The sequence below is a fragment of the Salvelinus alpinus genome, chromosome 32 (assembly GCF_045679555.1).
Source record: "Salvelinus alpinus chromosome 32, SLU_Salpinus.1, whole genome shotgun sequence".
Lineage (NCBI taxonomy): Eukaryota > Metazoa > Chordata > Actinopteri > Salmoniformes > Salmonidae > Salvelinus > Salvelinus alpinus.
The window spans coordinates 24,741,802-24,768,558 of NC_092117.1; the positions used below are offsets into that span (position 1 = coordinate 24,741,802).

Sequence of the window (26,757 nt, forward strand, 5' to 3'; positions counted from 1 at the left end):
ATTCACATTACACATTTTGCTGTGTGACACTTGACCCTGTGTGCCGGTAAGGTTGTAATTACACATTTTGACACAATCAGCTGCAGTACAAAAGGACATGCATCTAAAATAAATGTGTGTTCTTAATGAAGCTGAGATGGAGACAGATGGAGAATATGGGTGGAGCTAGACATGTCCTGAATGTCTGTAAACAGGGTTTCCTGCAGGGCAGAGCATCTGGCCCAGAACACAACACAGGAAGGGGAAACCCTCGCTCAACAGATGTACATATACACACACACACACGTACGGTTGCACATGCTCAGGCACACACACAAACACAAGCTCAAGTGTGCACACACGCGCACAAGAACTCCTTATCTCAACCTGCACCTGAGCTCTGGCACTGCAGAGTACAAACCGTAACCCCTCCGACCACAATCACAACAAGCAGTCACAGACCAGAATCACAGACCCACAAACCACAGGTCTACTAAACTATCAGGACTGCTGACCAGACCACAATCTGTGGACAACCACTCTGTACGGCATCCTGATCACAGAACTGTGTGCACAATGTCAACTACATAAAATCTACTGAAAAATACCGTAAAAAGGTGAAATTCTAAGTCCTCCTATTAGTATTCCAAGACTAGTTGTTTTATTGCATGTGACTGTTGACAGGCAGGGGGGGGGGGGGAATGAATACTGTGGTGGCAACAATGAATAGCCTGGAATCAGACTAGATGTAACATAGTAAATGAAAATCCAGGACACTCAAATTAGTTGATATTTTACATTTGTTATGGTTACATAAGGCAGAAGGTTACTGAAGGCAAAAACAGGGTCGTCGGGTGGGCACCACAAAGCTAACTTTAGCCACAAAGCTAACGTTAGCCACAAGATATTGGAATTCTTAATGCAAATTCACAACTTATCGTACGAATTGCAATTCGTAGCATATCATCCAAATTGTAATTCGTAACATATCATACGAAATGGATGATGAACATCCACAAATTATTACAAAGCATATCGTACTAATTTGAGGGTCCTGAATTTGTCTACTATGTTACACCTACCCCCAAGTCCAGGTTGAAATTAATATAGGAGAAACACTGAATAGCAATGCAAAGTCAAACTATCAGGCCTGGAAGCAGGGCTCTACATTTAAAAAAAAAAATGCTGTTGCTCCCAACTTTAGAAAGTTAGGAGCACCACATGAAGTTTAGAAGCACCAGAAAATAAAATATATGTTTTGAATTGATTAAGATACAGCCTGTATGAATTCTAGCAACTTTCGAAGCACATGTTGTGCTGTAACACTGTAAAGACAGTTTATTATAAAAGCAAAAATCTGGATATACCAGTCATCGAAATTACAAAGCCATTTGTGGAATATTAGGTTTCTACATTGTGTAAAAGCACAATATTCCAATTGAGATGCATTACATTGAAAATTGTACAAGGTCTCTTTAGAAACATCAGGTTTGTGATGAGGTACAAGAGATCAGTCATTCATTCTTTGCTATGATCATTGATCTCCTAAAGAAGCTATCCCGTTTCCTTTCCGCCGAAGACACATTTCAGTTGAATGCATTCAGTTGTACAATTGACTAGGTATCCCCCCTTTCCCTTTCCCTTCCTGTCCTTTCTTTCCGTGTCCCCAAATGGATATACTGGTAAAGTTACCAGGTTGTTAGCTAGCTAGCGAATGAGGTAATGTGACTGAACAAAGTGTAAACAAATGGTTAACGGCGCGCAAGTAGTTTTTGAACCGCCCATGACGTGGTTTATGAATGTAAAATGCGGTCCCGGTGACCACTATAGGAAGATACAAATGTTGTGCCAATAATAAATAGGTCACATCTTTTAATCTGGTTGGTCTAGAAGCAAGCAGTTTTCGCTGTAGTAATGGTGCAACCATGAAGCTAACGAATCTGAACGCGCTTGTTTCTCAAGGGCACTCACACAATGGTACAGCAAAGCCTTATCACACAGTGCTCCCAAAATAAAACTGCTGGTCGCACAGCAAAATATTTGGTAGCATATGTGACCAAAATGGTTGCACTTTAGAGCCCTGCCTGGAAAAGATGTAGCCTTAGGTACCAGAGCAAAAGAAAAGAAGGACTAGGAAAGAGAAATAAAAGACAAAATGACAGAGATGGATATTGTCACAGCTCTCTGGTTCCTCAGTAAATGGTTGTGGAATGTGTCTGTGCAGTCACAGACACCGAATGTAAAAAAGAGGCCTCTGCAGGGCCTCCGGTGAGTGAATAATGACAATCGCTGTGAAACAGATCCAAAATGAACTGAGGTAATTAACTACGGAAAAGGATGTCCAAGTCCAAGGTCCCCAATTCCAAACAGGTGTCAAACGAAGAGAGACAATGCAGACAAAACAGGAGATCTCTGTCTCTGTTTAATGACACGTCTTTCAGGGACACTGATGAGTTTGGATACGTTTGGTGGGTGGGGGTTCCCGGATGGTGATGACTCGAAAAACCAGTAACCTGAGCCAAATATTTAATCACAGGGACATTTAGCAGAGTCCACCTGGTCATACAAGGACTTACTTCCTGCTCTCAGAGCTCAGTGGAGCACAACTAAGGAGATTTTCAGAGGGAGGAGGTTACACAGCCAAGATGAGCTGTTACATTAGTGATGCAGAGAAGTGTGAAAGGGTTTAAAGTAAAGTCGGTGAGCTAAGAAGAGAAAGAAACTGCAGTGGGGGAAAATGGAAAAGGTTGTTGGTCGCCAAAAGTCTAAAAAGCTGTAACTGAAAATCGAAAGAACACAGACCAGGCCTCTGGGAATGAGATGGAACAATTCTATTTTAGCCTAATGCAATTGCTTGCTTACCCTATAAAATGAAATTAAAATCATAAAATACTTATTGTAATAGCTTGTTTGTAGAGGCAGTAACAGAAAAGGCTAGCCCACCGTGCTGATTGGCTACAAAGGAATTCATTCTGCTAGGTAGTCAAAACTCCCAAGTCTCAACATCAGGAGAGGAGTCTTTAATTACTCTCTGTGGCTTATCAATAATGCTGAACCAACAGCAGTGGCTATTTACAGAGTGGCTTTAACACACTGCCTGTGTGTGTGTGTGTGGCTAATAACAATAATAATAATAAATAATAATAATAAACAAAAGCTGCCTCTGGCCAGGCTGGGGTGCGGCCACATTGCTGAGACTGTGCCAGGATATCTAGCTAGTAGCTACTCCCCTCTCCTCTCTGAATGTTCTGCCCACACAGTATCTCTGGTGCTGAGAAACCTGACACAATGAGAGAAGGGAATGTACGGTACAGACCATGTGTCACTATCGCCCTCAGACAAAAAAATTAAGAAATTCATTTTTTCTCCCTTTTTCCAGAAACATATGTCTTCCTCTCTCTGGCGGGACGACCTTCTGCCTGTCTGTCCAATGATACTGACGCCTGGATAAGCTCTCTGCCGCGGTTTGTTAGGGGACAGCCAGGCCATCGGTGACCGCCAGCTAACCCAGTCACAGGAAAACACTGTCACATTGTGTCTCACTCACCAGAATACAGAGCTAATCAACACTGCATTGTTTCATTTAACAGCAGTCTGTAGGCTACTGCTGCCAAATGTAATATGCCTTTATGACCTTTCCTGAATAATAATGCCAATACCTATTAAATGAGCTGGCGAAATCAGGATCTGTATCCTAGAATGAACTCTTTCTCTAGGCATGCTACCACCGTAATCCTGGGGCAAAGAGTGCCATAACCTATTAGTGTCCCATTCATCTAGAATCTAGAGCAGTGGTGTCAAACATACGGCCGCGAGGGCATCCAATCCGTTCCGCGGGTGGTTTGAGTAATAAAATAAACAATTGTTTAAATGATAATGGACCTAGATTCAAACGGTTTCTGGACTGTGTCCAGCTCGCTAATAATCACCGACATGAAAGCTAGATAGTCCGGGAACATCGAAAATAGTATAATAATATAACGATGGATAGAGGACAATTTTTTGCAAATTTGGGGTGAGGCCCTCCGGAACTCATTGAAGACCAAATGCAGCCCACAGGGCAAAATGAGTTTGACACCCCTGATCTCGCATGAGAGAAGGATGATGGTGAGAGGAAAGGGTAAAAGGATGAACAGAGGAATAAAGAGGGGTGGCAGCGGCGGTAAATGTAGCTAGCAGCAGCCTAACAATCTCACCCTGTTTGTGGCGCAGCACCCCAACGCCACGTCCCAGATTGTTGTTAGCAAACTGTGGTTTAATTATATCTGCATCTGGTTGGTAGGAGGTGGGACTTTGTCCTGGAGACAATTCATCAAAATACACAAAGACGGTATACCAAAATAAACATTGAGTTACGCTGAGATATTCAATAAAACCCATGTGGTGTCAGGGACGGTAATTGGAAGAGATGTTGACTGCAGGTCATACAACTGCTTAGCTACCAAAAGTCAACATAAGACATTTACTTTACAACCGAATGAGTGTACTCGCATGCTCCCTTAAAAGAGCTTCGCTTGAAAAACTAGAAAAAGTGGCAATAGTACCATTTGTCAATTTTGAGACGCCATAGCCAGCATACATTTCTTCAAAATAGTCTGAATTAATCTAAGATAACTCAAGAAATCTTTCATTAGTTTTGACGTTTTTGCCAAAGAGATCTTAGACCTGCAATTTTACATTAACTAAGATGGTTGTTGGCGTATTATTCAATGAAAAAATGTGCATGAAAACGAGTCGTATCTCGTTGAATGACAAAGACTTTTGAACAATTCCTACTGCTGACCAACAGACGAAGGGGCGTAGACTAAACCCAATTGTTTCATCTAGGAAGCATGCGGGACACTGTAAAGGATCTGTATCCTAAAGTCCATGGGGAATAAGAGCACCTCCTCCCAGCTGCCCACAGCACTGAGGCTAGGAAACACTGTAACCACTGACAGATCTACGATCATCGAGAATTTCAATAAGCATTTTTCCACGGCTGGCCATGATCCACACGACTACCCCGGCCAACAGCTCAGCACGCCCTGCAGCAACTTTCCCAAGCCCCCACCCCTCCCGCTTCCACATCACCCAAATACAGACAGCTGATGTTCTGAAAAAGCTGCAAAATCTGGATCCCTACAAATCAGCTGGGCTAGACAATCTGGACCATCTCTTTCTAAAATTATCCACCGAAATTGTTGCAACCCCTATTACTAGCCTGTTCATCCTCTCTTTCGTATCATTTGAGATCCCCAAAGATTGGAAACCGCCATCGATAAAAGACAGTACTGTGCGGCAGTCTTCATCGACCTGGCCAAGGCTTTCGACTCTGTCAATCACCGCATTCTTATCGGCAGAGTCAATAGCCTTGGCTTCTCAAATGACTGCCTCGCCTGGTTCACCAACTACTTCTCAGACAGAGTTCATTGTGTCAAATCGGAGGGCCTGTTGTCCGGACCTCTGGCAGTCTCTATGGGGGTGCCACAGGGTTCAATTCTAATGCCAACTCTTTTCTCTGCATTAATCAATGATGTTGCTCTTGCTGCTGGTGATTCTCTGATCCACCTCTACGCAGACGACACCATTCTGTATACTTCGGGCCCTTCTTTGGACACTGTGCTAACAAACCTCCAAACGAGTTTCAATGCCATACAACATTCCTTCCGTGGCCTCCAACTGCTTTTAAATGCTAGTAAAACTATGTGCATGCTATTCAACCGATTGCTGCCCGCACCCTCCTACCCGACTAGCATCACTACTCTAGAAGGTTCCGACTTAGGTATTTGTAGTTGTCCATATATTCTAGGTGTCTGGTTAGACTGTAAACTCTCCTTCCAGACTCATATTAAACATCTCCAACCCAAAATTAAATCTAGAATTGGCTTCCTATTTCGCAACAAAGCCTCCTTCACTCATGCTGCCAAACATACCCTCGTAAACTTGACTATCCTACCGATCCTTGACTTTGGCGATGTCATTTACAAAATAGCCTCCAACACTCTACTCAGCAAACTGGATGTAGTCCATCACAGTGCCATCCGTTTTGTCACAAAAGACCCATATACTACCCACCACTGCGACCTGTATGCTCTCGTTGGCTGGCCCTCACTACATATTCGTCGCCAAACCCACTGGCTCCGCCAGCTCACTGGTCACTATAGCAACACCCACCCGTAGCACGCGCTCCAGCAGGTATATTTCACTGGTCATCCCCAAAGCCAACACTTCCTTTGGCCGCCTTTCCTTCCAGTTCTCTGCTGCCAATGACTGGAACGAATTGCAAAAATCACTGAAGCTGGAGACGTATCTCCCTCTAACTTTAAGCATCAGCTGTCAGAGCCGCTTACCGATCACTGTACCTGTACACAGCCAATCTGTAAATAGCACACCCAACTACCTCATCCTCATATTGTTACTTATCCTCTTGCTCTTTTGCACCCCAGTATCTCTACTTGCACATCATCATCTGCACATCTATCACTCCAGTTTAATTGCTAAATTGTAATTATTTTGCCTTTGTGGCCCATTTATTGCCTTAACTCCCTATTCTTCTACATTTGCACACACTGTACATAGATTTTTATATTGTGTTGTTTATGTGTAACCCTGTGGTGTTGTTCTTGTCGCACTGCTTTGCTTTATCTTGGCCAGTTATGAGAACTTGTTCAACTGGCCTACCTGGATAAATAAAGGTGAAATATATATATATATATTTTTAAATACGGACGCCTTAAGTGTATTCAATTGGGAATACTCTGTGGCACTGTCCTGTTAAAGATAGCTGTGCAAATGACAAAGGATGGATAGAAGGTTTCAGATGACTTCAGTTTATACTTACACAGACTGATTAACTGTAGGTTTACACAACCCTGCTCGTTCAGCTAGAGAGTGCTGTTTTACAGGACACAGCTGTGCACCCCTGCATCTAAACCAAGTATACACCCCTGGGGAAATCTTCCCAAATGTTTTATCCTGGCCTCCCTCTAAATGTAAGCTACAGTGTTTCCCCTTATAAATCTGCCAATTCTCAACTTCCTGCTCCGGGCAGGGTGCACACCCAATACCAGCGAGAGAGAGCAGTTGAAGGACAAACAAGGCTGCCACAGTGTCAAAGCCCTTTCTGCTGGGCCTACACATCATAGCTGGGACACAGGCCCCTCAACAGGGCCCTAATTTACTTAACAGGAATATAAAAATTGGGTCCTTGCTATCTGGGATCCTTGGGATGTCCCTAACCCCATTGAAGTTGACATTGTAAATGGTTAAGGTAAGGGTTAAGGTTAGGGTGGGTTTATGGTACGCAAGTCCAAAGGATCCCAGATAGCATTAACCATAAAAACAGCCACCAATCAACAACAACAAAAAAACAGCATTTTCCGGTCAGTTTGTACGTCACGGCTAGTTCGAGCAGTACTGCATGTCTCCCTTCACTGTATTAGTACAGAGCTAAGAGGAGATTTACAGCGAGAGCTGTGTGGCCTCACAAGGGAAATATCATTCCTGTTAGTTTATTACTCAATTGATACACTCAGGATTCCAGTTGAAAAATGAAAGAATGTATAAAGTGTTTCCTGTATGCTCTTTCATAACCACATCTGTGAGTGAACTTTGTTCATCATTTTTGCAGCCGGTTTCTAGATGACTATTCACTCATTCAGAGAAGAGCCAACGGCAACAGATATGACTGAGAATACAGCGTATGATTTGCTTAGGTCCACAAATTACTGTCCAATTTTGTATCTAAAGCTGTGTGTTTGATCAAAGACAGAATACCGTACTAGCTAAAAGAGTAAGACAAGCCTTCTGATGTAGTTTTAAAGAACACATGATGCTGTTCACAGGGAATGCGGCACAATTCTCAGAGTGACAATAAATACTACAAGCAATGAATTAGTCATAATTTCAAGTACGACTGCCACCTAGCTAACGTTCTGAGCAGAACCAAAATATATGAACAGCTACATAATCGCTCACATGTCAACATTTTCCACTCATGTGTTTTAAGAAGTTCTGAAATCCTGCATCATGTGGAACAAGGGCTGTTCAGGAGATATTAGTGCTGTTAATCTGTTTAATGAGTCTTCCTTGGTGGAGTGAGGGGATGGCAAGCAGACTCGACTACGGCATAGTCAGAACGTCATATGGAGAGCGGGAGGGAGAGGAGAGGCTCATCCTAGACCTTCTCTGTTGCTTTAGGGATGGAGAAGAAATCCAAAGCAAACACACTGACCAAGTTTTAAGAAAGCAGCAGCTTTTAGTTTTAGTCCCCATTTAAACCTCTGTAGGAAGGATGAAGAGGCTTTTTAGACGTGCTCTACACAGTGTACAAAACATTAAGAACACCTTCCTAACATTGAGTTGCACCCCCCTTTGCCCTCAGAACAGCCTCAATTCGTCAGGGCATGAACTCTACAAAGGTGTCGAAAGTTTTCCACGGGGATGCTTCGCACAGTTGTGTCGAGTTAGCTTGATGTCTTTTGGGCGGTGGACCATTCTTGAAACACACGAGAAACTGTTGAGTGAAAAACCGGTGTGCATGGCACTTACTGTACTACCATACCCCGTTCAAAGGCACTTAAATATTTTGTCACCCTCTGAATGGCACACATACACAACTCATGTCTCAAACCTGTCTCCTCCCCTTCATCTACACTGATTGAAGTGGATTTAACTGTTGATATCAATAAGGGATCATAGCTTTCACCTGGTCAGTACATCACGGAAAAAGCAGGTTCATAATGTTTTGTCCACTCACTGTATATCACATTTTACAGTGAAACAAAAACAGCATGTACTGTACAATATGCTACTTTGGATATTACATTAGGACAATGGGTTTTCCATATTGAAACTAGAGCTCATTCTGACTGACAAGCTATGGACTTCCACTAAAACGTCCACTCCTTTTTCTGTCAGTATTGCAGATTACCCAGATATAAAATGAAACGTCTTACAATAACCGATGTTCCCCTATACAGAGGCCAAGGCTGTGTGTAGGTGCTATTCTAGCAGAGGTAAAGCCCACAAGCCTGGAGATAGAAAAGTTCATTATACCAAACATCTGTCTTTAATATATATATATATAAATAAGAGAGAGATGCTTCTGAAACTAGGGGCTTTCTGAGACCCTCTCATGTGAGACACACACAAAACAGACACTCTCTCTTCCAGCCACACCCTGTAGCGTACTGGAGAGACAGACCAGCCTGGTCTGCTTTAGTCTAACTCAGTCTTCATAACAGTCATGAGAGAGTGAACTAACACAAACATGGCTTTGGGCTGTTTGATCTGGATTGTATATACATATCAAAACTCACGTTCCCCAACGCATCCGGACCAAAATCCCTGCTCCCATGCCTTTCACCAGGCTGGAATGTGGGCTCGAGCCCTGGTACTTACCAAGTCGGTCGCGGTACTGACAGTGTGGATGCCTCGCCTACACATTGTCTCAACACCACTTAATTTGTTTATTTTCTTCACAACGTTAAAACGCCAAGGCTCTCGATACAGGTCATGTTGAGACAAACCTCTTCTCTGAGGGTAACAAAGCTGCCTCTGCCTACAAAGATTATTCAGCAGATCAGCCTGCCTTGCTCTGCTCTGTTAAGAGTAGCAGTTTAGCCTCAACGGTTGTGACCTGAAAGAGGACCCCATGTAGCAACACTTCAGTTGATTGGTGAATCTGAAAGTTAGTCTGTTTATTCTCTGAGGACAGGCAAGACCAGCGTGAACCTACTATTGAAGATGTATGAGTACTTTGTATGGGATACGCAGGGTATACATCGTCCAGTGAAATGCTTACTTGCAGGTTCCTTCGACAACACAACAATAAATTATAAAAGATAAGAATACAAACAAAGTAAATGACAGTGGAATATATTAATTAATGTAATTAATTTACATTGTATTGCATGACATAAGTATTTGATCACCTACCAACCAGTAAGAATTCCGTCTCTCACAGACCTGTTAGTTTTTCTTTAAGAAGCCCTCCTGGGCCTCCCGGGTGGTGCAGTGGTCTAGGGCACTGCATAGCAGCGCTAGCTGTGCCACCAGAGTCTCTGGGTTCGCGCCCAGACTCTGTCGCAGCCGGCCGCGACCGGGGGGTCCGTGGGGAGACGCACAATTGGCCTAGCGTCGTCCGGGATAGGGAGGGTTTGGCCGGTAGGGATATCCTTGTCTCATCGCTCTCCAGCGACTCCTGAGGCGGGCCGGGCGCAGTGCGCGCTAACCAAGGGGGGCGGGTGCACGGTGTTTCCTCCGACACATTGGTGCGGCTGGCTTCCGGGTTGGAGGTGCGCTGTGTTAAGAAGCAGTGTGGCTTGGTTGGGTTGTGCTTCGGAGGACGCATGGCTTTCGACCTTCGTCTCTCCCGAGCCCGTACGGGAGTTGTAGCGATGAGACAAGATAGTAATTACTAGCGATTGGATACCACGAAAAGGGGGTAAAATGTATAAAAAAAATATAAAAAAAGAAGCCCTCCTGTTCTCCACTCATTACCTGTATTAACTGCACCTGTTTGAACTCGTTACCTGTATAAAAGACACCTGCCCACACACTCAATCAAACAGACTCCAACCTCTCCACAATGGCCAAGACCAGAGAGCTGTGTAAGGACATCAGGGATAAAATTGTAGACCTGCACAAGGCTGGGATGGGCTACAGGACAATAGGCAAGCAGCTTGGTGAGAAGGCAACAACTGTTGGCGCAATTATTAGAAAATGGAAGAAGTTCAAGATGAAGGTCAATCACCCTCGGTCTGGGGCTCCATGCAAGATCTCACCTCGTGGGGCATCAATGATCATGAGGAAGGTGAGGGATCAGCCCAGAACTACACGGCAGGACCTGGTCAATGACCTGAAGAGAGCTGGGACCACAGTCTCAAAGAAAACCATTAGTAACACACTACGCCGTCATGGATTAAAATCCTGCAAGGTCCCCCCTGCTCAAGCCAGCGCATGTCCAGGCCCGTCTGAAGTTTGCCAATGACCATCTGGATGATCAAGAGGAGGAATGGGAGAAGGTCATGTGGTCTGATGAGACCACAAAAATAGAGCTTTTTGGTCTAAACTCCACTCGCCGTGTTTGGAGGAAGAAGAAGGATGAGTACAACCCCAAGAACACCATCCCAACCGTGAAGCATGGAGGTGGAAACATCATTCTTTGGGGATGCTTTTCTGCAAAGGGGACAGGACGACTGCACCGTATTGAGGGGAGGATGGATGGGGCCATGTATCGCGAGATCTTGGCCAACAACCTCCTTCCCTCAGTAAGAGCATTGAAGATGGGTCGGGGCTGGGTCTTCCAGCATGACAACGACCCGAAACACACAGCCAGGGCAACTAAGGAGTGAGAAGCATCTCAAGGTCCTGGAGTGGCCTAGCCAGTCTCCAGACCTGAACCCAATAGAAAATCTTTGGAGGGAGCTGAAAGTCCGTATTGCCCAGCGATAGCCCCGAAACCTGAAGGATCTGGAGAAGGTCTGTATGGAGGAGTGGGCCAAAATCCCTGCTGCAGTGTGTGCAAACCTGGTCAAGAACCACAGGAAACGTATGATCTCTGTAATTGCAAACAAAGGTTTCTGTACCAAATATTAAGTTCTGCTTTTCTGATGTATCAAATACTTATGTCATGCAATAAATTGCTAATTAATTACTTTATAAAATCATACAATGTGATTTTCTGGATATTTTTTTAGATTACGTCTCTCACAGTTGAAGTGTACCTATGATAAAAATTACAGACCTCTACATGCTTTGTAAGTAGGAAAACCTGCAAAATCGGCAGTCTATCAAATACTTGTTCTCCCCACTGTATATATATTTTGCATAAGTATAATACAGGAAGGCACAATTTATAGTCCAATGTTTACACATGTATTGGGGAAGGGGGGCAGCGTATTAACTGAGCAGTATAATAAGAGTCTGGTAGCAGCAGTTGTGATGTGTGTGTAGCATGAATGTATGCGTATGTATATGTCTGTGTTCATGAGTGAGCGCATGTGTGCTAAGGTGTGGAGAATCAGAGCATGTGGTCAGTCCAGTTCAAGTGTTCAGCAGTCTGATGACTTGTAGATAGAAACGGTCTCTGAGCCCGTTGGTATCAGACCTGATGGTCCAATACAGTCTGCCCGACGGTAAGGGAGAGAACAGCTCTTGGCTGGGGTGTGTGGGGTCCTTGATGGATGCTGGGGGCCTTCATCACAGTTTAGAGTAAATGTCCTGGGTGGGAGCAGGGAAGTACTATCTTCCTGGCAGTCCTTCATCTTAAGACGCTGTGTTCAATTTCAGTGTTTTACTGTAAAATAACAAAATAAACTAAGTTATGCAAAGATCCAATCTAAAACGTCAGTATTTGTACGTGGGTATTTGCACAGGAAACATCTGAAAACCGGCACATCTCAACTAGAAGCAGGGACACCCCACTGTCCAAAACCGCTCCAAAACAGAGTCAGGGCCAAGCAGGCCTTTGACAACCAATTACATCTGACAATACTGATACCATCTCAATCCAGGCCATCCAATGAGCTTTGTTCCTTTTCTGTTGCCTGGGTTGTTTCCTCTCTTGATAGCTGAATGAGTCTGCCTGTCATCTCAGCATTCCCAGTCAGTGTCACTCCACTCCCATTGATAACAGTCTAAGCCACACTGTATTGTGGAGTTGATGGGCCAATGCGACCTCCTTTGTCAGGGGGATCCGGAGTCCCCTGATGGGGTTTAGGGGGTTCCACGCAGTGTGGCTCAAGGGGAGTAAGTCAGTCTCCTATAAGGCAGATATGGCCTCTGACATGGCCCTCACTCGATTCAACCAGTGTCTCACCCAGTGGACTTTCTCCAAATCGGAGAGAGTTGGAGCCAAGAGCGGAACAGAGTGTCATTGAGGCGGTTGGTTGACTGTTGGCTCAGGGTGGGCCCTGCTCTGCTGCTGGCCAAAAGCAGCTTTTTAAATCAGTTCCCTCCTGACGCTGGCTACCAAGGCCTGGAACTGGCAAGCTTTCTGCTAGGCCTGATGGGTCTGTTGACAGTCCCATCAGACAGGGAAGTGTAGCGTGGCCTCGAATGGCCTGCTGAGGCTGACTAGCATCTATTGGCCACTTGAAGCTCTTGAACAAAGTTTGGACTTTGTCCTTGTGTACAATTCTATTAAAGTATTTGGCAATGCTGTTCTCAGGGCAGCCGTTAGGGACATAATATTATTATGTAGGCTACAGTGTAATAATAGGGCCTTGGGGTTATCACATCCACAGAGAACAATAGAAGGTCATCTGGGGAAGAGTTGGCGCCTATTTAGTTCAAGGAAACGTCTGCTCTATCTATGATCACACAAATATCTTGATTAATGGTTTAGTCGAGCTTATCTAAGAGTGTCCCTACCAGACATGTCCTCAACTACATTCCTCTGATATACCAACATCACACGGTCTCATTCCTTATACACCTGTCATGTGTGACATACCCAAGCACCTGGCTACATTCCTCAAATGGCACAGCTCCAAAACCACACAGGTAGGCTACACTTATTTGATAGCTGTACCTAAACCTGTAGGCCTGTACAGTGTAGCTATGCCAACCTGAACCTGTAAGCCTGTACAGTGTAGCTATGCAAACCTGAACCTGTAGGCCTGTACAGTGTAGCTATGCCAACCTGAACCTGTAGGCCTGTACAGTGTAACTATGCCAACCTGAACCTGTAGGATTGTACAGTGTAGCTATGCCAACCTAAACATGTAGGCCTGTACAGTGTAGCTATGCCAACCTGAACCTGTAGGCCTGTACAGTGTAGCTATGCCAACCTGAACCTGTAGGCCTGTACAGTGTAGCTATGCCAACCGGAACCTGTAGGATTGTACAGTGTAGCTATGCCAACCTGAACCTGTAGGATTGTACAGTGTAGCTATGCCAACCTGAACCTGTAGGATTGTACAGTGTAGCTATGCCAACCTGAACCTGTAGGCCTGTATAGTGTAGCTATGCCAACCTGAACCTGTAGGCCTGTAGTGTAGCTATGCCAACCTGAACATGTAGGCCTGTACAGTGTAGCTATGCCAACCTGAACCTGTAGGCCTGTACAGTGTAACTATGCCAACCTGAACCTGTAGGATTGTACAGTGTAGCTATGCCAACCTGAACCTGTAGGATTGTACAGTGTAGCTATGCCAACCTAAACCTGTAGGCCTGTACAGTGTAGCTATGCCAACCTGAACCTGTAGGCCTGTACAGTGTAGCTATGCCAACCTGAACCTGTAGGCCTGTACAGTGTAACTATACCAACCTGAACCTGTAGGCCTGTACAGTGTAGCTATGCCAACCTGAACCTGTAAGCCTGTACAGTGTAGCTATGCCAACCTGAACCTGTAGGCCTGTACAGTGTAGCTATGCCAACCTGAACCTGTAGGCCTGTACAGTGTAACTATGCCAACCTGAACCTGTAGGATTGTACAGTGTAGCTATGCCAACCTAAACATGTAGGCCTGTACAGTGTAGCTATGCCAACCTGAACCTGTAGGCCTGTACAGTGTAGCTATGCCAACCTGAACCTGTAGGCCTGTACAGTGTAGCTATGCCAACCTGAACCTGTAGGATTGTACAGTGTAGCTATGCCAACCTGAACCTGTAGGATTGTACAGTGTAGCTATGCCAACCTGAACCTGTAGGATTGTACAGTGTAGCTATGCCAACCTGAACCTGTAGGCCTGTATAGTGTAGCTATGCCAACCTGAACCTGTAGGCCTGTACAGTGTAGCTATGCCAACCTGAACATGTAGGCCTGTACAGTGTAGCTATGCCAACCTGAACCAGTAGGCCTGTACAGTGTAACTATGCCAACCTGAACCTGTAGGATTGTACAGTGTAGCTATGCCAACCTGAACCTGTAGGATTGTACAGTGTAGCTATGCCAACCTAAACCTGTAGGCCTGTACAGTGTAGCTATGCCAACCTGAACATGTAGGCCTGTACAGTGTAGCTATGCCAACCTGAACCTGTAGGCCTGTACAGTGTAACTATGCCAACCTGAACCTGTAGGATTGTACAGTGTAGCTATGCCAACCTAAACATGTAGGCCTGTACAGTGTAGCTATGCCAACCTGAACATGTAGGCCTGTACAGTGTAGCTATGCCAACCTGAACCTGTAGGATTGTACAGTGTAGCTATGCCAACCTAAACCTGTAGGCCTGTACAGTGTAGCTATGCCAACCTGAACCTGTAGGCCTGTACAGTGCAACTATGCCAACCTGAACCTGTAGGCCTGTACAGTGTAACTATGCCAACCTGAACCTGTAGGCCTGTACAGTGTAGCTATGCCAACCTGAACCTGTAGGCCTGTACAGTGTAACTATTTCAACCTGAACCTGTAGGCCTGTACAGTGTAACTATGACTACCTCACACCCATCTGGTGACCTTACTTTTGATATTCATAAAGTCTACAGCCCTTTAGAGCATTTGAATTTTTTCTTCCCTCCCAGAAGACTTATGACTATCCAAACTCACTTTGTATGTTGCCAAATGTCTGTCATTTCCTCTAGCGCCAGTACTTTCACTGCCAGACAGATATATGAGGCCATATGATGGATAGAGAGATGAATTCAATGCAAGCATCAGCAGCATTGGGTTTTTCTACCTCATGTCTGATAAACACAGCCTCCGTCATTGCTGTAATTGTCTGTTATTTATGGACCTGCTGGTAGCCATTTTGAAATGAAGTTCTAAGAATGGCAAAGACCGGAGTCTTCCTGTTCTGAGACAAATCAATCATTAAGACCTTTGGGAGGCCTGGCGTGTCATCAGGTTGCCATTAGTTTTTCTCTGGACCTCCCTAACCAGGAAATGCAGGATTTACACTTTCCACCAAGCTCATGTTACACCATCCTTCAGGGAGCAGAACTGTGGCACTATGGCCTCCCAGTCCTTCCATTCCTACACAACCACCAAGAAGGATATAAGACTTCTGGTGTAGTGTGACATCTGAAGACATACAGTTCTGCCACCTGAAATATGTTCTGCCACCTGAAATACTGTATGTACTACCACCAGTAAAACACTTGACCTGACAGATACTGTTTTTCATTATAGTAGCATTGCGGCACAAATAAAACCAGAATGGGAACTAACAGCCTCTTCATCACTTCGATATACAGTACAATCAAAGCAGCACAACAGGCATGGTTCTCCACTGTGCCATTGTTTGCCTTGCGCTGGGAATGCAGCATTGATTGGCACTTTAATAAAAGATGCCAACTTCCTTTCTCTTCCACCCTGTCATCCATTTCAATAGTTGTTTATTCATTCATCATGACCCTGACAGCACATGGTGGTGGTGTAGTCTGGCTGTGGCATTACCAAACTGATAACGCTATCAGGAGTGGTTTCACTGAACTGACACATTTAGCGCCAAGCAATCCTTTCAGTGAGGCACTAGAGCTGACACAGAGCCCACTACAAATGGACTGGCCCCAGAAACCAAACATTTAAAATTGCTGCCTTCAAGTCCAGTGCTAAACACCGAAGTGGGTACACACAGAGCGCTTATCATGAGCTAGTGTTCTCCATGCTGAACGCAGACACATATGTAGCCAAACGGGACAATTGTTAATTGGGTTAGCACCATTCTGTGAACTACAGAGAAAGCTAATGCAAAAGTCCAATAAGCGACAGACCAAATCTGCCACATTTCAACACTGCACTCTCTCAGCCTTGCCACAATACTTGGGCGGTGTACCTCCCTGTCCCATATCTCTGTGTGGAGTGAAAGATTCCGTGCCATCAGAGATGCTGTGATTCATATTAAAAATCAGGGGACACTCAGTCTCACGGTGACAACGGCTCGTAAAATCATGGGTTCCATAGGGTGTCTGAGGAGGTCCAGAAGCCTCAGGTCTGTCACTAGCATGCTAATGAAACCACAGCGTGAAGGGACTGACAGCAACATGTATCATTCACTAACACCTCATCTCAAACATATTTTACTATGTAAACTAATAAAGTATCTTAATATCATAAATAATATCCCTCATTCATTCCCTGGCGTCTGCAATGATTTATGTGTGTGTGTACACATACTGTACATGGTTTTTGCATGAGACTGTCAATCAAATGTATTTATAAAGCCCTTTTTATGTCAACAGATGACAAAGTGCTATACAGAAACCCAGTCTAAACCCCCAAACAGCAAGCAATGCAGATGAAGCAGCACAGTGGCTAGGAAAAACTCCCTAGGAAGGCAGGAACCTAGGAAGAAACCTAGAGAGGAATCAGGCTCTGAGGGGTGGCCAGTCCTCTTCTGGCTGTGCCGGCAAGTGTGTGCATGTGTGTTCTGTGTTTGTGTGTGTCGCGCTCTGCTCTGAACATCTGTCCCCTGCTCCACCCAGTGCCTCATGTTAGTTCCTGTTGTGACCTCCTGGTATGTCATAGCTCTGCGCACAAGACAACAACTAACTTTCCCCCAGGTCGTTGCTGCAAATGAGAGGGTATTCTCAGTCAACTCACCTGGTTAAATAAAGAATAAACCAACCAAGCCCATAGGACCCGAGTCAACAAACAGAAACCACCAGAGAGAACAGAAGCTCTTAGGCTGTGTTTGTATTATTCACTGAGACACAACTTCTATCTCAGCAAACTTGAGTGATGGAAGTCAAATCAAATTGTATTTGTCACATGCGCCGAATACAACAGGTGTAGACCTTACAGTGAAATACTTACAGTGAAGTCCTTAACCAACAATGCAGTTGTAAGAAAATAGAGTTCAGAAAATATTTACTAACTAAACCACAGTTTTAAGTCACAATAAAATAACAATAATGAGGCTATATACAGGGGGTAGCAGTACCGAGTCAATGTGCGGGGGTACAGGTTAGTCGAGGTAATTTGTACATGTAGGTAGGGGTAAAGTGACTATGCATAGATAAGAGAGTCCACTTTGTTCTTTAGGTTTTGCACATGAGAAGGGGAACAAAAGCAGCACTGACAGACCCAAACACACTTCAATGAGCAGGCAATGCTGTGGCATGCAGGCAGACTGCACCGGACAGAGAGGCTCAGATGCTCTTCCCTCTGTTGGGAGCATGCTCAGTGGAGTGTGCTCATCAAAGCCCTCTTTCATCCTCTAATGTGCTGCAAAACAAGGCAACGTGAGACTCCCCGTCTGGTTAACAGCTCCAAAACATACCATCTAACACGGAGCAATGTTAGGGCTCTCCTACACTGTCAAATAGTTCCACAACACCGTCTAACATGGCACGATGCTATTGCTCTCCTCCTCCAGCACAATGCTGCTTACAAAACTCCTCTCTCCTTAGCTCTCCTCTCCTGCCACTGTTGTCTTGGAACAGCCAATAGCTACAGCCATGTTGTTTGGTGTTTTGGGGAGCGCTACGGTAGAGGGTTGAAGATTAGTGTTGAGAAGGGGGTGGGTGTACGGTCTTATCTGAAAGGCACATTTTTAAAATGGCTCTTTCCTTCCTGCTTCCCCCCCCATGGTCTCCCTAAAAAGGTATCTCTTTACACGTGTAGCTGTCACCCAGTCCTCTTCTCTTCCCTCCCTGCACTACCTCAATATTTCATTATGTGCTGGAACACGTCCGGCATTACCTCATGATCTCGAAGCGCTCTTCCTCTCCCACTCAGTGAATTAAGGAGGATGCAGGGACCTCCTATCAGACAGACAACACAAAGTCCCCATCATCCTGAAATGTACAAGTGCTTCACCTGCCACCATGAAATCCCACGTCTTTACGAGCCTGATACCACAGAGCCTGCCGCTGTTCATCCACTAACGTTAGCGTGCATAGCAACGCAGGACAACACAGCCCTGGGATCTGCTCTGCCCATCCTCCCTGCTAGTCTTACCTTGCAGCTGCTTAAAACGGCCCTCCAGCTGGTTGTAGTTGAAGGCAGCCTGTTTAGCGGAGTAGCCCGGATCAGGGCCAGGGCTGGAGGCTAGAGAGGGGCCAGGCCCAGAAGAAGGGGACAGGGCCCCTGGGGAGTGGGACCCTGGAGAGAGATGCCCTGGGGACAAGGGGCCAGGCATACTGGTCGCCCTCTGTAGCGCCATCAGTCCAGTAGAAAATAAAAGGGCTGGGGAAAGTGGATTGAAGAGGTTTCGCTGGTCCCCCCCTTCTAAAATATAAATGTCCAATGGTGGCTGAGATGTAAGAAGTTAGCTGGAAAAGTCCCTCTGTGGGTGATCCTGCAGCAGTCAGCCCCGGGGTGAAATGCTGGCACAACAGCACCGCAGCATCACGCTTGCCTCAGACTTCTTTCCTCCCTTCCACCATCATCCCCCCATCCTCACACAGCACAAGCAGGCTGCCAACACTCCAACATGCACAATGAGAAAGATAGTGCTGCGCTCCAATGTGGTAAAAGCCACAGAGAGGGAAAGAGAGAGAGAGAGACACACTGATTCAGAGAAAGCACGCTGGACTCTGTACTCCTGCAATGAGCGGAAGACTGCTCAAACACTGCACACCTTTCAAACCTTAGGGAGGGGTGGGAGGAGCCAGCAGCCTGGAATTTCTTTAGCAGCCACTCACAGCCCTTGTGTTTAGTGGTGATGTCACAGCTTCATTACCATAAGGGGGAGTGGGAGGGAAAGAGGAGCAGAGGGCTGTACCAAATGGAAAGGGGGAGGAGGAGACTTGGCCGAGACCTTCCCCATTTCTAAGCACATTCGTAATATCAAGAGACAAAACATCCCATATTTCATTGAATCATAGATACTCATGCAACAAACAAAAAAACTTCCTGACTGTGTCCTGCCAACACATCCTGTTAGAGTTCACGGTAAAGCGCCTCCCCCTCCTTCTCACACGAGTGTGTGGGCCTCACTAAAACTTTTGAACGGCCATACAAAACCGGAAGAATTAGCTCTGTGTAATAATATCCTAGACAGTGAACAGGTCTCTCCAGTCCTGTCCTCTCCATTATTTAGCCATGTAGTCCACCTGACCCACCGCTTGAAGTGAGGGGTTATTGCACAAAATTGAGACTTCTATTGATCAAAAAAACAATACATGTCCATTTGCTTGGCTCTTCCTCTGACAAGAATGGACATCTATAGTTGTTAGACTAGTCCAACTGCACAATGCTCCCACCCATCTGAAACCCCTTCGCGGAAAGCCCCCCTTAAATATATTTCAAAGCTGGTCTTTCTCAAATTCCAGGCATTTTATGGTATGAGATTTCATCATCAGCTTTAAAATGGAAGGCATGGCTTTGGGGGGAACAAAAAGGTTTCTACTCCCCAAAGCTCATGCGAATTTCCCCTAGCTGGACCATTACTCCTGGCTATTTATACTGTAATATATCTAAACACCGCTGCTGGTTTTCACAGGGCAGTCAGCCTAACATGACTACATACTAGAGGTCGACCGATTAATCAGAATGGCCGATTAATTAGGGCCGATTTCAAGTTTTCATAACAATCGGAAATCGGTATTTTTGGACACCGCTTTTTATTTTTTTTACACCTTTATTTAACTAGGCAAGTCAGTTAAGAACACATTCTTATTTTCAATGAAGGCCTAGGAACGGTGGGTTAACTGCTTTGTTCAGGGACAGAACGACAGATTTTTACCTTGTCAGCTTGGGGATTCGTTTTTGCAACCTTCCGGTTACTAGTCCAACGCTCTAACCACCTGCCTTACATTGCACTCCACGAGGAGCCTGCATGGCAAGCTGACTACCTGTTACGCGAGGGCAGCAAGAAGCCAAGGTAAGTCGCTAGCTAGCATTAAACTTATCTTATAAAAAACAATCAATCTTAACATAATCACAAGTTAACTACACATGGTTGATATTAGTTTATCTAGCGTGTCCTGCGTTGCATATAATCGATGCGGTGCCTGTTAATTTCTCATCGAATCACAGCCTACTTCGCCAAACGGGTGATGATTTTGCACTGTCGTTGCACCAAACCTAACCATAAACATCGATGCCTTTCTTTAAAATCAATACACAAGTATATATTTTTAAACCTGCATATTTAGTTCATATTACCTGCTAACATGAATTTCTTATAATTAGGGAAATTGTGCCACTTCTCTTGCGTTCCGTGCAAGCAGTCAGGGTATATGCAGCAGTTTGGGCCGCCTGGCTCGTTGCGAACTGTGTGAAGTCCATTTATTCCTAACAAAGACCATAATTAATTTGCCAGAATTTTACATTATTATGACATAACATTGAAGGTTGTACAATGTAACAGCAATATTTAGACTTAGGGATGCCACCCGGTAGATAAAATACGGAACGGTTCCGTATTTCACTGAAAGAATAAACGTTTTGTTTTCGAAACGATAGTTTCCGGATTCGACCATATCAATGACCAAAGGCTCGTATTTCAGTGTGTTATGTTATAATTAAGTCTATGATTTGATATAGCAGTTTGACTGAGCGATGGTAGGCAGCAGCAGGCTCGTAAGCATTCATTCAAACAGCACTTTCGTGCGTTTTGCCAGCAGCTCTTCGCAGTGCTTCAAGCATTGAGCTGTTTATGACTTCAAGCCTATCAACTCCAGAGATTAGGCTGGTGTTACCGATGTGAAATGGCTAGCTAGTTAGCGGGGTGCGCGCTAATAGCGTTTCAATCGCTGACGTCACTCGCTCTGAGACTTGGAGTAGTTGTTCCCCATGCTCTGCAAGGGCCGCGGCTTTTGTGGAGCGATGGGTAACGATGCTTCGAGGGTGGCTGTTGTCGATGTGTTCCTGGTTCGAGCCCAGGTAGGGGCGAGGAGAGGGACGGAAGCTATACCGTTACACTGGCAATACTAAAGTGCCTATAAGAACATCCAATAGTCAAAGGTATATGAAATACAAATGGTATAGAGAGAAATAGTCCTATAATTCCTATAATAACTACAACCTAAAACTTCTTACCTGGGAATATTGAAGACTCATGTTAAAAGGAACCACCAGCTTTCGTATGTTCTCATGTTCTGAGCAAGGAACTTAAACGTTAGCTTTTTTTACATGGCACATATTGCACTTTTACTTTCTTCTCCAACACTTTGTTTTTGCATTATTTAAACCAAATTGAACATGTTTCATTATTTATTTGAGGCTAAATTTATTTTATAGATGTATTATATTAAGGCAAAAGAAAAGTGTTCATTCAGTATTGTTGTAATTGTCATTATTACAAATACATAAAAATAAAAAAAATAAAAACAGCATCGGCTTTTTTGGCCCTCCAATAATCGGTATCGGCATTGAAAAATCCTAATCGGTCAACCTCTACTACATACACCAAAAACAGTTCCAGGTTAGGGCCCAGTCAGTCTGACATGGCATGGCTTTGCCCTAGTGACTGATCTTCTGTCGTATCACTTCTCTCTATAAATCACCTCTTCACAGGTCTGTGTTATCATGTATGCCTACCTGTTGTTCTTTGGGACCAGAGGGAATACACAAGAAATCTGTAGCTAAGTTGGCGGAGAATGGCGCTTGCAAAGCCTGGACAGGTGGTTTCGATTCCCGGGACCACCCATACGTAAAATGTATGACTAAGTCGCTTTGGATACGTATCTGCTAAATGCTTGCCTGTTTACCCAATGATGAATTGCATCGAATTCACCATTGTGCAGAAATTTTGCATCTGGATAAGGAAAGTTTCCTCTGATGACCTCTACAAGCCAGAATGTTGAATACAATTATATTTCAACGTACTTTAACGGTTGTCTGTGCGGTTGGTCCTTTTGGCGGTAGGAATGTGAGACAATATGTCCATGGGAAAGTACAATTGCATCAACTTCTCAAACCACTGGTTGTGAGATCAGATTTGTATCACCTGAAGCATGCACACAAGATAAAAAATACATGCAGGAGACGCATGACGTGCTCCTGCATGTGTTTACATGGTTCTGTGCATGCTTCAGGTGATACAAATCTGATCTCACAACCAGTGGTTTGAGAAGTTGATGCAATTGTACTTTCCCATGGATATAGTGCCTCACATTCCTACCGCCAAAAGAACCAACCGCACAGACAACCGTTAAAGTACGTTCAAATATTAACATTATGGCTTGTAGAGGTCGCGAGAGGAAACTTTCCTGATTCAAAACACTCATTTCTGCCCAACGTAGAATTAAATTGAATTCAACGTTAGGTAACCAGGCAACTAAATGGATATTATTATGTGTATTCAAAGTTGGGTGAGTGGGGTATCTCTGTGCTGTGAGGAATGAGTGTGTGAGGTAAATTTAGGGGCCCAAACTTTCACTGGGGACGACATGCCCCCCCACATTCTGAAATGGCATTTTTGTCCCACCCAGTTTTTGTCCCACCCAGTTATCATTGGAATGTGATACAAAATGAGGCACGGTGTGCTTTAGGACCACAACCAAAGTTGCGCCCCTGGGTAAATGTATGGTGATAGCTGAATGAGCAAGGTAAACATGAGCAGTGATAGGTGGTGGTTTTTAGTAGTCAATACTGAAGTGAAAGAAAGCTGCATGTGAGGGGAAAACAGTATGGACCGAATGAAAAACTCCTCTATACGAGCTGCCCCAATTTCCTGTGCACAAATCACAAGGCCTCCTCACGAATCCCCTTTGGAGAGCCTCTGTTCCACACAAACACACTATTCATTCAGTAAAATAACATCCCTCTCTACTGTTTAACTTAAATACTCCCTCATTTAAAATACCATAACCCTCATCCGAAACCGTTTCTATATTATCTAATTAACGCATTCAAAAGCAATGTCTCACTACCACTGGTGGACTTACCATTAGGGAGAAAAAGCAATTGCATCAGGCCTCACATCATCAAGCTAGGCATAATTATTCTAATAATTTATTTATTTTTAATTATCAAAAAGTTTGAGCACGATGCTTAATAAATACATTTTAAAAATCCATCAAAATCCATCTTGTTTAAGCTTGCATGGGCACGGACGCTCCAGACGTTTGTGTGAGAAGACAGATTTTCGGTATGTCTCCTGGTCTGACAAACACCATCCACCGCATCCCCGTCAGCATCTGCGGTGGAAGGTGTCCGAGCTACAGCGGTGTTTGTCAGAACAGGAGACATACCGAAAATCTGTCTTCTCACAAAAACATCTGGAGCATTCGAGCCATTTAGGCTACACACTAAATATGAGATTCACAAACACTATGGTGTTCTCCGTTTTGCTCGAAGACCCCGAAAGGGCAGAAAAATGTATGTAAGTGAATAGGGCATTTCCATGTAAAGGTATAAAAGGGTAATAATTCCACTATAATTACTAAAACTTTTTTTGATTTCATATATATATATATATATATATATATATATATATATATATATATATATATATATATATATATATATCATATATATATATCTCAGATATAGGACAGACACTTCAAAATATTTTTTACCATGTTTTTCGATGTATGAATCAGTTATTCAATGCACTTCTATGGGCTAATAGTAGTAAGGCCAAATTCAATGTTTTATCAAATGTATAAAAACACATTTTATTTTTACAAGGGTCCTAAAATTCTAAATCAAAATAGCTAAATTACCATCTTAAAACAATTCCATACTTCATTACATTTGAGTCATTTAGTAGACGCTCTTATCCAGAGCGACTTATACGAGCAATTTGGGTTAAGTGGCTTGCTCACGGGCACATAAATCTTTCACCTAGTCATTTTGGGGATTTGAACCAGCGACCATTCGGTTACTGGCCCAATGCTCTTAAATCGCTAGGCTACCTGGATACAATATGCATTTCTTTAGTAATAAAGACAGGTGCTGCTGATAATATGCCAATGTCGTCGAGGCAGAGGACATGTACATGTAGGCCATGTAGCTGATGCTGTCTGGACAAAAATGATTATGGCTTGTCATACTATTTTTGTCCAGACAGCATCAGATACATAGGCTAAATATAGTAAGACAGAGGGGCGCTGTTTCGCTCGCTCGGATGCTTTCGTCTGTGAGATAGTTTCACCCACTTGCGAATTGAAGGAAAGTTGGCGGATGCACCATCAACATGCAAAGGTATCCTACTTTTTGAAGTGATTTGTTTGACAAATTTGATGAAATCAAATTTTGATTAATCATGGCAGATTAATAGGTAAAACATGTTTACAGTTAAATAACATTTCTTCACTATAAATCTCATTGACACATTTTTAGGAGGGGTACAACTGGCAGGTCTCAGACTGGCCTCTGCCTAGGGCCTCCAAATCACTAAGTCTGACACTGCTCACTACTTATAACACAATGTCCCATGAGGATGTTCTGAATGTTTCACAAAGAACATCCTGTGGTGTAAGATTCAGTTTCCCCCCTCTCTTCTATTGAGAAAGGGAGGAGGATAGGGGTGGAGGGGGGTCCATATGGTTTTAGTCATAAGCCTCCAGCCAGGAGAGTGAACCAGTGAAATATCACTTGACAGACACTGTCTCTGGTATGTGCTACACTACAGCCATGCCTCTCCAGCCATTGTACTGTGATCCACAAGGACAAACAATGGCATACAAGCTGCGACAAAAACTCATTATGCGTCATTAAAGATGCCAAAGTCAATGAACCAAGGTGTTAGTCGATAAGAGCCATCCTTTTGCTTTTCTGATAACACTACCCTAAAGCTTGTACACCAGAGAGCTGTACAAGAAACTCACAAATACAGGCACTCTGCATTAGTGATGGGGGAAAATCTATAGTTGCCTATCACAATATTATTTTAGACAATTTTATAAATACTTTGACTCCAAGTATCTTTTTTCTTTTGCTAGGTAGCTTTCGCTAGCGCTACTTTGCTGTACCTGCACCAATACTCCGGTATTTTTCATCCTATAGCTTGTTCTCCATTTTATTTTTAAATAGTGAGCCAACATGTTTCCAGCAACTTTTATTTCCGTGAAGGATCAAAACACGTTTTCTCATGCAATTGTCTCTCTGCAGCAGACAAAGAGTGAGCAATATGCTTGTAACAGCAAATCACAATAAAAAATTAAATCACAGTATCAAATAGCAATACAAATATAATAGTGAGAATCGCAATATCAGCACCTAAGTATCGTGATAATATTGTATTGTGAGGTCCCTGGTAATTCCCAGCCCTACTCTCCATAGGCCAAACAATCTATATTAGTAGCTAAATGGGGACAGCTATGACAGGTCCAGATGGTATGAAGCCTGCGGGTTGCCAAGACACCTGGCCCTGCTGGAATGGTCTTCACTGGGCTCCTCACTGATGCGTTAAGGACACAAACTTGTAAAGCCATCGTGGAGAATTTCACAAGAGCACTCCGCTTCATCCCTGTCAAATTAGAATGACATTCTTATGAGTTCAGTTCCTACCAGCGAGATTGATGAACATCTTTAAAAAAAGAGCCAGAGACAGTCCACTTCACAGACATTCCCTTATATTTGGGACATGATACTCCCCTCAGACCTGGGGAGACTGACCTGGTGGCTTCCTGTTTTAATGTGTAAATGTTGGAATGCAGAGAATGTTAGGGGGCACAGGGTGGATGCTCCTGAGTCTTTCAGATGAGAGGAGGCGCTGTCATGGCTGGTTTGAATTATTCACACGTCTCGGCTGGGCCGGCCTTGCAGAATGTGGCGATCGTTTTTAAGAGCTCCTCTCTGCAGCCACTCCTGTGACCCCAGCGCTGGTTATTCCTGGACCCTTCAGGGTAAAGTAGAACCACATTTCCAGAAACAGCAGGGATACGGCCAAGGTTCCAAACAGGTCAATACACACAAGTGGGAAGTGTGTAAACAAACACACTGACTGGAAACAAGCAAATGCAGGGGGTTGTGTCCCAGGCTGCAAAGATTCTTCATGACATGATTTACC

The 26,757-nt window shown here is 44.2% G+C and overlaps 1 protein-coding gene across 3 annotated transcripts in view; it reads right to left on the reverse strand.

Moving 5' to 3' along the window:
• The window catches only part of LOC139562201 (spectrin beta chain, non-erythrocytic 1-like), a 138,800-nt gene that overhangs the window by 69,114 nt on the left and 42,929 nt on the right, over positions 1-26,757 (reverse strand). Inside the window, exon 3 of one of the 3 annotated variants that reach the window (XM_071379661.1) lies at positions 18,810-18,892. The exons of 1 other annotated variant lie outside the window; for it this stretch is intronic. In XM_071379661.1, coding sequence (XP_071235762.1) covers positions 18,810-18,892 — 83 coding nt within the window. Of the gene's footprint in view, positions 1-18,809; positions 19,404-26,757 lie in introns of those variants that run through there. One more of the 3 variants, XM_071379659.1, reaches the window with a different exon arrangement.